This window comes from Podarcis bocagei, assembly GCF_964188305.1.
Source record: "Podarcis bocagei genome assembly, chromosome: 10".
In the NCBI taxonomy this organism is placed as follows: Eukaryota; Metazoa; Chordata; class Lepidosauria; order Squamata; family Lacertidae; genus Podarcis; species Podarcis bocagei.
Window position 1 is genome coordinate 75,357,985 of NC_138135.1, and position 12,762 is coordinate 75,370,746.

Here is a 12,762-nt window from a genome sequence, read left to right on the forward strand (position 1 = left end):
AAGATCACACGGGTGTAAGACAACAGTAAATGTAAACAAACTACAACTTGTAGAAAAGAATGCCATGTTTATTTAATATGCTGTAAAAAGCCTTATATAAATCTTTATAATGCTTTCTAGTGTAACTTTTCCCAAACCACAACTAATGAATTTGTATATTTAAAAAAAGAGAGAAAATATAGATTATAATTGCCATTCAATTCTCAAGTGATTTTTTTTTTTTTTTTTGAAATTTTAGTCATTAAACAAGGTCAAGGTACTTTTCAAGCACTGATTATTTACTGGGGAAGAGCTGTGCACAAATGTGCAAAAGAAATAAAGAGAAAAAGCAGAAACTCATTCAAAGGGTTTTCTGCATATTTTCATGGGCTGTTGTGGTAAAAACTAGAACGAGTTCCCAGAGTACTACTATTTTGCCCAGAGATACAGAATCTGTGACTCTCCAGATGTTGGACTACAGCTCCCATCTTTCCTAATCATTAGCCATACTGACTGGGGCTGATGGGAGCTGGAGTCCCAACAATTTCTACCCATTGCCAGCAAGCAAGCAAGCAAGCGGGCTGACATGGAGGGAGTAAGCTATATGGTTTTACAAGCAGCTCCTCTTGAAGAGCAGTAGTAGCGGGACGTTTTGCCACCTTCTGATGTGCTTCAGCACTTCGGATTATGGAGCGTGTTCCAGATACCATAGGAAATCAAAATAAAACTGTGACTTAAATCATGGATCCAAGCAGCCTTTGAAGTCTTCTGTGATCAGTTAAACAAGGGTAATTCAGGTTAATACCAGGTTCTCTCTCACTGCATCCAGTGACTGTGGCTTTGTATAACCAACCTTTAAAAAAATAAAACCTCTAGCAAAACAAAACGAAAAGTGCAATTGCTCTAGCTATATTAGATTTCAAACACTGGCAACATTGGTTGATTCTGGATCATTTCCCCATACAAAACTCTGTCCATTTGTTCATTGCACAGCTCTCCTGGGATCGTACCATTCCAACAGGCAGATGGGGGATTGAACATGGAAGCTTGCATATTTGTGAGCTACTTCTCATGAAACCTCTCTTCCCTGTAGAAAGTTAGCATGGCAGGGAGAAGAATATTAGAATTCTTCCCAACATGCAGCTAGTTGCTTAAATGCAGGAACTCTGTTCAATTTTTTCTTTAACTTGGAAGATGCAACTTGTCCACCACTCTAGTTCTGAAGTGGTCCACTTACAAAGAGGGCTGTGCTGTGTGATATTTGCAAGTTTGTAAGTTCATCTCCAATTCATTGTATTAAAACAACAACTTACCCCACAGCCATCAATATTAGTCAACCCAACCCTCACCTCCCGAAGTTAAAACCATGTGAGTAATTTCATCCTTCTTAAACACCACATGTTGACAAGAAGTGAACCATATATACTTCTAGTAAACAGAACTTTATAAATTTGCAATCAAGCCATTTCAGGATCTTTGGTACTCAGAGCAGAATAAAATGGCACAACAAACCATCAAGGGGAAGTTAATGCAGGAGGAAGAAAATGAAAGAAGCAAAAGGTAGGTTGTACACTGATTTTTGAAAGCATATTCAGCTGCTGTTTAGCCTGTCGTCGTCCCAGATTTTTCTCCTCTCTACAAGTTTTCCACTATGAAGCTGTAGTTTAATTGATTTCACAGTACCATTTCTCCCCTGAAAATAAAAGAACTGCAGCTCTCTCCGCAGCGGTTTATTATGCTAAATATACTGGGTCCCAGGTCCCATTTCTATACCAGTTCCAATCTGAAGTGCAGCTTCTCTTTAGGAGCCCTGAGCTAGAGCATAAGCCATTAAGTACAGAGAATAACTTTCAAAAGAGCTTGTTTCAACCAGTATACGCATTTGTTTCAAGCAGCTCCGTGACAATATCTTATGTCATCACATGCCATCTGTAGGAAACCTATTGAATAGTTACAAAAAAGTGGCTTCTGGTTTTCATACTGCATATCTAAAACCCTGCCCAGGTTAAACACACAACAGGCAACATTACTGAGAAGCAATGTCGCTTCGTACAAATGTGATATGGGTTGAACCCCTGGGCAAATTAGACACATTACAGTACAGAGCCACAATACAAACAGAGGCATAACTGACCTTTTTACACACACACACACACAGCGCAGATACAAAGATGTCCATTCCTTTTTTATTCCAGTACCTTTGTTATAATAAAGTTAACAAAAATATTCACTATTAAAAAAAAGAGTGAGAGAGAGAGAAGCCAGCTGGCACTGCCAACTAATTCTTGTAGTAGTCTTAGAAATCCTAATCCGGTAGAATTTCCTAGTTTCAGTCCATCGTCGTGACCATTTCAGTGTATTGAGATCTATGCCAAGCGGGTCTTGGTGATGCAGCAGCTACCTGAGTTCTTTGTTTTATTTCTGCTGTGTTTCACAACTTTCCAGCATTCATGTACGAAGGGATGGAGCCACGCTGAGTGAGCCCTTCAAACCTTTTGTAAGTATAATTAAGAAAAACCCAGTCCTTGGACTTGTAATCAGGTTCTGTGGTGTTTGGCACTAGAATGCAAAAGGAAAGATTATAAACATGCATGCATATGCACAGAGTCAAGCTTCAAGAAATACCAAGCTAAATTAATATTGAAGACAGAAGTTAATCATTCACACTGTATAACTTTTAAATTACACAAATAAAATGGTGATGCATTTTACAGAGTTTACTTAGGATCCGAGAGTGAACAAGAGGATAACTGCACACATTAAACTTGGACCCCTTCAGAATGCTTGGGGATTCATCTGTATTGCTCTTATTTATATACATGATTTTTCTATTTTACATTTGCATTTCCCCCTAAACTTCTTGCAGTAATAGGGTTGCCATATTTCAGAAAGTGAAAATCCAGACACAAAAGTCATTGAACTTTTTTTTTGGCAAAAATCTCAAAAAAAACCCATGAAGTTTTTAAGCTATTTTTTTCGAAATTCACCAAAAAACCAACACTTCCAACACGTGTTGCCTTCTGCCCTGGTTTTCCCAGACATTTTCCCAGATTCTGCCACTTCAGTCCTTTCCCTCATTATATCCTAGACATCTGGTCGTTCTTACTTTATTTTTTATTGTTTTAAACATTTATAAACACTTCCCCAAAGCCCATCCGCAGTCTCTTCCCCTTTGTACAATGTGCTCAGCTAATAGCTCTTCTGTACGCACTGCCCCTCAGTGAAATTAGGGCAACTCAGCCAATCACTGACAAAATAAATCCATTAGTGCATTACAGTATATATTGTTCTGATCAGTTAGAAGCAAAGAACACTTCAGTTTCATTTTAGTTTCTCATTTTCATCTTGCTTTTTTTCCAGAAGTAGTCAAAGTAGCTTAACAAAAGAAGACATACATAATTTATATCAAAACCCGATTAAAATGATAGATGCATAAGACACATACAGGTTTAAAAGCAAGCAGTAAAAAACGTTAAAAAGCCAACCGCAGCAACCCAAAAATATGCTGATCAAGTTTACATAAATTTGCTTTTAAGGTCTCAGTTTATAATGAAAAGTTCAGGAACACAAAGTACAGGTATAGGGGATGAAGCGAAAGGTGACAGAAAAGACGCACAGCATTTCTCCCATGTGACAGGGAGAGTAAGAGGCCTGCTAAACTGTAAGTGATGAGGTGGCCCCCAGATAACAAAAACAAGAACTCTGAAATGAGGCCTTATTCCCAAAATTATGTGGTTCATTTAATCCATATTGCAGCATTAATGTGCACTCTCACCTGGCTGTAAAATATCAGATTCTGGGAAGTCATCAAAATTGGAAGTGTCATCAATACTTTTGATTTCTATAGTGATTGCAGCTGGTCTCTCTCTACAGCAAAACAAAAATACCAGAGTAGTGAACAGCACAAGCAACTTTATAATAATTTCACAGTGCATTAAAAAAATCCTAACATCACAACTTTCTAGGAAGCTTCACTAGAGCACGCAGATGTTAGAGATGCAGTATATTTGCTCCATTATATTGCTATTATTTTATCGAGGACCCGAGGATTAAGTTCTGAATGCAGCCTACTGTATCTCTCTGTATAGTCATTGGGACTATCCCCATGCCACAAGCCTCACAAGCCCTGCTCCACATCCTTATCAAGTGCTTTTGCTTGGCTGCAAGGTGCCTCTGATTATCACTCCAGCTTCCCTGGATAGAGAATAATGTTTGAGTGCAGGTGTTTGTAGCCTACTGTACAAAGGCAAGAGTTGCATCTGTTGGCTCCATCTACTTTTTGCCTCTGGGTGTCAGAAGACTGACCACAAGGGACTGCAGTCCTTGGCCTGAACAAAGTTTCCCATTCCTACTTTAATCTTTCAGCAACTGTACCTGATATGTCCCCAATCAACACCTTCAAAAAATGGGTGACTCTTCAGTTCTTCTACTCCACTGCTACCGATTCTGTTTTCTGCATCAGTGCAAAATCTGAGAGAAAGAAAACATGACAAAATGTTGCAACCAAGGTGGTCTACAATGAAAGATGAATGTTTCAAAATTCGCAAAACTGCAGTCTGAATCCACACTTCCAGTCACCAATGGAAATCACTACTGTCACCAGGAGACTGCCCCTTCCACTCATGAATTTGTAAGGGAGTTTTAGATTCCCTTACTAATTCTAAGAAAACTGATGAAACTTCTGCTGCTTGCAAGACATTCCCATAGTTTCTTTTTTTCTTCATACAAAAATGTGCAGATGAGACAAGAACCACTTCTTCTCCATGGCTTCATTTACCAGAGGACTTTGGGCTGCATAGACAAACAACAAGAGACGGGCACAACACCCCTCTTGCTATCCCTATGGGACAAAGAGTAACCAAAACAGAACATAGACAACTTTCTATTGGCTAAAATCCAATTTTTGAAAACAAATAAATCTGATAATGGGCTAGTGAGAATCACAACCTAATGCCAACATTTAGGATTATAGTGTACATTTCCATTTTTTTCAAAACACAAAAGCTATTGACCCATATAGCAACCCTGTAAGTTAAGTCAGCATTATCTCTATATTCCCAGCACAGAACTAAGGCAGAGAGATAATATACCAAGTTTAAAATCTTATTTACCTGTGCTTTTAACAAATAAGAATGTAGATTTTATCACTGCTACCATTCTATTTTAACATATAACATATAACATTTTATTAACATATAAAACTGAAGGGGTACAGGAAGAATGCTATGCAAACAAGTAACTGGCTTTCCTAAGGTTACATTGTGGGTTGCAGAAATGTCATTGAACTAAGAATTTCCAAGATTATAGCTCAAACTATTACAACTTTTTAGTTTTGTGATTATTTTACACTAGATTCTTTTAAATGCCTTCCCACTTTTTGCCATTTTAGCTTTATTCTGTAAGCTGCTCCAAAAGCAATGACTGAAGAACTGCTGATAAATATTTAAAATATAAATAATTTATATAAGTAAAATAAAAACATACAAGCATTTTGGAGCATTTCATCCCAATACTCAATGGTTCTGTTCCTCTTATTTCAATTTAATTGCACGGCAAATTTTAAAAAGTCTTAAAGCTTAAATTTCTTTAGATATTGACATACACCAAATTCCTTAAACCAACTAGATAATTGTGCCTTTACCTCGTAACACACCCAGGGCTGATTCAGGGTTATGGGAATTCATAGTGGCTTTTTGGTTTTTTTTAATACAAGGGCGCAGGGAAAGTGAGGCCCGGAAAAAATCCTTGTGGTGATCAGCTACATTGCCAGAGTGGCAGAGTTAGGAAGTTCCGAGATGCAATTTGAACAGGCTATGGGGATAATTATAAAGGACCTGCGCGATCACTGACAATAGCCAAATGGTAGATCACAGGCTTTGTACATCTTGAGATCCCCATTTCAGTCCCTGAATGAGATTATTTAAAGGATCTCAAAAGCAGACTGCTGAACTAGGAGGACAATGCGCAGACTGTGCCTAAGGCAGCCTTGCAGGAGGCTGGTTTCTATCTGTTCCTGGAGATTCCTGTGCACTTAGGAGGTGTGCCTGCTTTTAGTAAGCTGCTAATCAGACACTCCATTTTCATAATCTCTAATTTTTACTAAATTTTCAAAATAAAAATAAAAACCAACAGATTAACAAAGTTAACCAAACTCAAATTAACTATAAAAATTACAAATTAATTTCCAGTTTAATATATCCTTAGAGAGTGACTACCCATCCTTACCTCCATGGTGTTTGTACTTCCTTCCTTTTACTGCATTATACAAATAATGTATTACAAAACTTTGATAAAATTATTATCATCTTTCTTTCGTTGCTTCAACCTCAAATCCTGCTCACGGTTTCATTTATCTATAATGTTTCTCCAGATAGTCCAAAAAAGAACTGAACTCTTACAAAAATTGCTTGTCTTCATCCCTTACGTTGCTGTCCTCATATTCTTTTACTTTTAAAATCCATCTTTAATTCACATTCTCTCCCCACCCTTTGTTCCATTGCTGCACCTATAAGCACCTGGGTGCAGTTATTTCATCCTCTTTGGAACCTTTGTCTCAGCTGTTGTTGGCGTGTTAGGAATCTTCTTTGTTAGTTACTTTCTAAGTTAGCATCACTGTTCCCAGTGGTTCTTACATTTTGATCATCACCAACATTCTTCTCTATAAAACTGCTTGGTTCTGGAGGTTCTTAGTTTTGGTAGTTCAAACCCATCAGTCCTTCCAGGTCAGATTCCATTTTGCAGTTCTCATTCAACCGGACACAACAGGTTTATGTTCACATTCCTCTTCCACTGGAACTCTCCCGTTGTACTGTTACTAGCAAAGTACTTCCAATTTTACAGTATAAAGTCACATTATATTCAGATGTTCTTCTTTGGTTTTGACACTCCTTATTCCATTTTAATTTTGTTGCTCTTTATTCAGCTGACAACAGGGAAGGTAGCAATTTCTCAATGACTTCATAACTTTGATGCACAGTCCACTCCTCCCCTTCTCTCTCACAGCAGCAATTTCATTCTCTCTTCCTTCCAATAGTTAGACGAACAGACTTTCCCCTGCATCTACCAAGTCAACATTTCTGGCAGGGCACCTTTTATTTCATTTCCAATTAGTCCATTTTGATAGAAAGTAAGCCACTTCTGTGTTGCCTCCAATGGAGTCTGCAACAATGTCGCCTGTGTCTCGCCCCTTAACTTGCCTGAAAGGAGTCCTTCAATTCCTTCTGAACCAGGAAAGGGGCAAAATTTATCTCCGTAGCTAATTTTCTCCTCTGATACAAATTGGGGGGGGGGGGTAGGGGTGTGTGTCTTTGTCATTCCCCATTTGAGTCTTCTCCGATCTCAGACAAGTGGCTCCCCACAGTCACAGCTTGATGCAGAAGCCCATTTGTATAATCTTAAAATATGGACTCCCCTTCATGGATCCCTGCCTTGTCGTGGCGAAGGGGCTTGAATAACTCAGAGAAGCTATGACAGGTCATAGACGGACAGGTCATAGCCGAGAGTTTAGACTAAATGTGATTCACCTGGAGAAGGAACTGGCAAACTACTCCAGTATTGTGCCAAGAAAACTCCAGGCATAAAAAAGGGAGAAGCTTTGAGAAGAAAGTGAGAGTTCGAACACGACTAAGTCGACTAAGCAACAAAAATACCTTGTAAATTTCTAGCACTGAAGCAAACTACCTTACATACCAGCATGCAGATAGGTAAACAAACAAACAAACAAACAAACAAACAAACAGTCTGGCAAGTCAGTCCCATTATTATTGACTATTCAATACAACAATGGACTAAAAACAATCCTCTTCTAATTAAAAGTGGGGAGAAAACAATTCTAAAAATGGCCAGCTCCAGAGAGTGGGGATCCAATATTTTGCCCCCCACCCGGGGCTAGAGGGACCCCCTTGGACTGACAAAGAAAAGTGCCAAATACAATTCCTAGGAGCCAAGAGAAATGGGCTGTGAAGACAACTCTAGGACAGTGAAACAGTGAAGAGCAGCATTACATATCAAGCACAGTCATGAGCGGGAAGATGTTTTTCATCAGACTGTGCTAGACCCTGACAGAAGTGCTGTCCGTCCGCCCCCCCAACTGAGTGTGTGCTAGAACACAAATAGCCCCACTGCCTCTCCCTTACAACTCCTGTTGCTGGGGAAAATGAGAGGCAGGCTGGACCAGCTTCACTACAACACCACATTTTGCTGTAAGCCTGGTGAAAGTCATTCCAACTAAAATCAGCCATACAGTTGCATATAGGAATAAGCAACCAACTGTACTGCACAGTTACTGCCAGTAAGATCCACTGTAAATCAGTCATGCATTCATACATACAATAAATCCCAGGGAGTGACAGTCTACTCAGGGCTGAAAATAGTATTAAACTAGCACCCCAAAAACAAAAAAAATGGTGGGCAACGGCAGCAGCAGGGCAGTAGAGCACTGCTACTACTAATACGACAGCTAAATCCCACCCAACTACCTACTACTTAGCCACCAACACAACTCCAGATTTTGCCTTCGTGCTAAGTCAGTTTCAGCTTGCAGTGGTGCTCCATAAAGCTGGAGTACACAGCCTCCAATCCTAAGAGAAGTCAATGCACTCTCAGAGAGGCAGTCTATGTGGTGTGGGGGAAGAATAGCACTGTCCCTGGGTAAAAATATTATAAGTTGAATGCAGGGAAAGTGCATTACCTCCTCAGCTGAAACACAATAGTGAGGTAAGATATGTGGATATGACACAACTATATGTCAAATGTAAAAATACAAGCATAAACAAAGGTCCATGAAGTATTACCGTATTTTTCGCCCCATAGGACGCATCAAGTTTTTTTTTGGGGGGGGGGAAATAAAGGGGAAAAAAATTATTTCCCCCCCCAGGCGCTTGTGGGGCAGGCAGCGGGGAGAAGCGCTCTTCTCCCCGCCGCCCGCCTTGAGATCAGGTCCGGGGACAGCAGGAAGACGCGCTGCGTCTCCCTGCTGTCCCCCGACCTTGTGGGGCTGGCGCTGGGGCTCTCCTGAAGCCTGGAGAGGGAGAGGGGTCGGTGCGCACCGACCCCTCTCGCTCTCCAGGCTTCAGTGAAAGCCTGCATTCGCCCCATAGGACGCACACACATTTCCCCTTCATTTTTGGAGGGGAAAAAGTGCGTCCTATAGGGCGAAAAATACGGTAAGTTTGGAGTATTAAGTTTTGCATTCCTTCCTGCACTGAAATCACCTTTAAACCCCTCCTGTATCTTCAATTCTATTAATGTGCAAGAACCTAAGAGCTGTTTTTGCTAAAGAAGAACAAGGATGACCATTTTTTAATAAACAGAACCAAGACGTTACTCAGCAGCATGCTGGCTCAAAATATTTAGGCTATTCTGGCTGCAGCAGAGGGAGAAATGGAACAACAAGGCTCTGCTGAGATCTGCTTCGTTGGCATCCTCCTCTCTCTGAACTGCTTCCACTCAAGCAGGCCACTGAAAAAACCTCTAACTTTAAGAAGTCGTGTCTGAGTTCACTTGTTTTCCTCTTCCTTTTCCAATCCTTTTTCCTTTTGAGTCATGACTTTTAGATTGCAAGCCTGCAGGCAGGGACTGTCTTGCTTCTCGTTCATTCTTAATCTTATGCAAGCTGAGCCTTTATTGGCTGAAGAGCAGGGTGAAAATGCTTAAAACACTGACATCTACATTGCTAAACTGGATCAGCCAGTCCTACTATCTTGCCCACATTACGCAACTGGACAGCGCCAATTAAAGGTTTTGCCTTGACTTATCGCAAGGATCTTTCCTGCAGAATCTTGCTTCTGCTCCTAATTTCAGGAGTGATTTTCCACAATAACTTCAACAGCTTACAATTTTTTGGACTTCACTTACTTCAAAACATGGATTAACAAAGCAGATTTTTTGGGGCTTTATTAGGGGTACTTTCTGACATAATGCCAGTGTTGTGGGAGCTTCATGCGCCACTGACTTAACACTGGAAGCCTGAATGCATGGGAGAAGGCTTCCAATTCACTTACCTCCCACCCTATCATCCACGTTTGTGAGAAGAGCAATACTGTTCTGGAGAGTACCTATGTTTGCAGCCCCTCCCACATCCACCTGGATCCACATGGCAGAGGCTCCCACAGAGGTAAGGCAATGACCAAAGGGCTCTACATTGCATGCTCAGTGCTAACAAAGCTGTGCATCATTGTGTTTGTTCCACAAGCAGGAAAAGGGTAGTGGAAGAAAACAGAAGCATCAACTCACTTTAGAATTAAGTCCTTGGCTTTTTCTGAAATGGGCACCTCAGGTGGAAATACTAGGGTCTCTTTCCAATTCATAACTTTCCTATATGTTTCTTGAGGTGTTTCAGAGCAGAAAGGGGGATAACCTGAAGAAATGGGGGGGGGAGGGGAAATCATTAAACATGTTGTACTGATTTGAATGTCAGATTTAGACTAAATTACAAGAAAGGTTATAAATCAGCCGCAGGACTGAATATAAACCTGCAAGTCAATCCTTGGCTGTCTCAACAAAATGCTCAGAGAGAAAGTGTTATTCTCATTGGAAAAGGGACAAAAAGATGAATGGGGTCAATAATTCTTACCTATTAGCATTTCATACATAATCACTCCCAAAGACCACCAGTCACATAATTTGTTGTAACCCGTTTGCATGAAAACTTCTGGAGCAATATAATCTGGGGTCCCAACAGTAGAGTATGCCTAAAAGCAAGATGATTTTAAGAAAAAGTTTTAGTCAATACTCTGGCAATCTTATTAACTTGAGTTATAATATTGTATAAGCATTCACCTGTCATCTAATAACAGCCTTTTAGTTGCTTGAGGAGATTGGGTGACAAGTAGAGGTTGCTGAAGCATGAATTTTTCAGCAGAAGGCCATCATGCTGAAAAACTTTGCAGAAAACACTCAAAGCTCACCAAAAACTGTACTTACCAGCTGTCGCCTATTCTTTTTCCATGTTTCTGCTTTTCTCTTAGAGTTCATGTTCTGAAATGCTAATTTGCAAAAATATAAATTATTGCATTCAATTTTACCAACACAAGAAAAATTCAGATAGGGCACAATCCCAATGTTACCTCTGTACAATGGGAGCTACGTTAGCATAGTTTAATAGTGAAACTGCACTGGTAAATGTGCAAACGAAAACCATGTTTAGGGAAGAAGGAATTATGTGGTTACTAGTGGTCAGCTCCTGAATGAGGGTATGAAAGCCAATGCCATCATTCCCCCTTCCCCTCTCCAAACTTGCATAAAACCTATTGCCAGAGCGATACAGAATCAGGCTATTCTGAAGCAGCTGCACAGAAAGGTAAATGTGTGAAATCAAGTATTATAGATGCAAGGGATGGAAAGTGAATGCAACACTGGAAACCGTTCGTGCCAAATATTTGTACAGGACTTCAGCACAGAAGACACAGGAAGGTGGACTTTGTTTATAACTGAAAAACAGGTATCTAGGTTTTGTTTTTGTGCCATGATCTTTGGTCTCGTCCACACATGGAGCAAAATTAGGCAGCTGAATAGGCCATACCACTTCAAACTGCAGGTGGGGGTGCCATTTTTTAATGCTTGCCAATGTGTATGTGGTTTTTTAAAAAAACACCACCACCTGCAAACAAAAAGTGGGCACATAGTAGTGAGAGTTAGGAGAAGGTTGAGCACGATGTCTGTGTGTTTTTAACTTACAGAATTAAAAAAGGAACTTTGAAAAATGGTATCTATTCTATCACATTTTGCTGCCATGTGTAGACCAGGCTGAATTTACATGGCCTTGTTTCAAATATATATATATCCAATTTGGAGAGGGGAGAGGCTCTTATCTGTTGGAAAATTCCATAAGGAGCAGACATGGGATTGTTGCGTGTCACGTGTCTGTTTACATCCAGCAGAGTCTGCTGGGAACTTCCGTTTGTGTATAGCTTTTGCTTTTCTCTCTCTCTGAGGAGAAGAAAGGGAGACAACATGTTTTCTTTGTCCTGATTTATGCTTAATAAATCTTTAGCTGTTAGTATGTTTCCACAAGCCTCACGCCTCTTCTGTTTGTGCAGTACAGTGGTACCTCAGGTTAAGAATGTAATTCATTCTTAACCTGAAACTGTTCTTAACCTGAAGCACCACTTTAGCTAATGGGGCCTCCCGCTGCCGCCGCACAATTTCTGTTATCATCCTGAAGCAAAGTTCTTAACCTGAAGCACTATTTCTGGTTTAGCGGAGTCTGTAACCTGAAGCATATGTAACCCGAGGTACCACTGTATGCTCTGCTAATATAGCGTGCTCAGGCTTTTGAAGTCTGAGTCGCTGATTTACGTCGCACCAGAGATCGGGGGATCGTCGCAGCTGGAAGGGCATGATCCAGCTGGGGGCTAGCCAGCAGGCATCTCAACCCCCGAAGGATGCTGACATTATCTACCAAAGTTTTGAATAGTTAGCAGGGCAACAAGAGAACCTTTCGGCAACACCTGGTTTACTGTCCCCCCAGTCTTGGAAAGGAGGACGACTACTAAAACAATGCTACTGCCAACTCACACCACTTACTCTCTGCAGCTCTATTTCCCCAAGCCACCATTGTTCATTTTCTCTAGCAGCAGCTAATATCATCTGACCAGGCAAAAATGGCAGCTGCTGGAGCAAGTGACTAAAGGTTTCTTTGGAACACCAACCACAGCAAAGAAGTATGAACTTGGCACTGTTCTCATTCAAAAAGGAGTGCTGGCAAAAGGAATGCACTTATATAATGCCTAACCTGTATAGTGTACCTATCAATGCCTCTGAGGGAGTGCAGAGTAGTTTAAT

General features: G+C 40.5%; 1 protein-coding gene across 2 annotated transcripts in view; it reads right to left on the bottom strand.

Annotated features, from left to right (window-relative positions):
- Positions 1-1,402: 1,402 nt before the first annotated feature.
- The window catches only part of STK38L (serine/threonine kinase 38 like), a 48,198-nt gene continuing 36,838 nt past the window's right edge, over positions 1,403-12,762 (bottom strand). For both annotated transcript variants that reach the window (XM_081210738.1, XM_081210737.1), the window contains exons 9-14: positions 10,903-10,964; positions 10,553-10,670; positions 10,213-10,336; positions 4,354-4,449; positions 3,755-3,846; positions 1,403-2,538 (exon numbers count right to left, since the gene is read on the bottom strand). In XM_081210738.1, the coding sequence (XP_081066864.1) occupies positions 2,411-2,538; positions 3,755-3,846; positions 4,354-4,449; positions 10,213-10,336; positions 10,553-10,670; positions 10,903-10,964 (620 nt within the window). In that variant the 3' untranslated portion in view covers positions 1,403-2,410. The remainder of the gene's footprint in view (positions 2,539-3,754; positions 3,847-4,353; positions 4,450-10,212; positions 10,337-10,552; positions 10,671-10,902; positions 10,965-12,762) is intronic.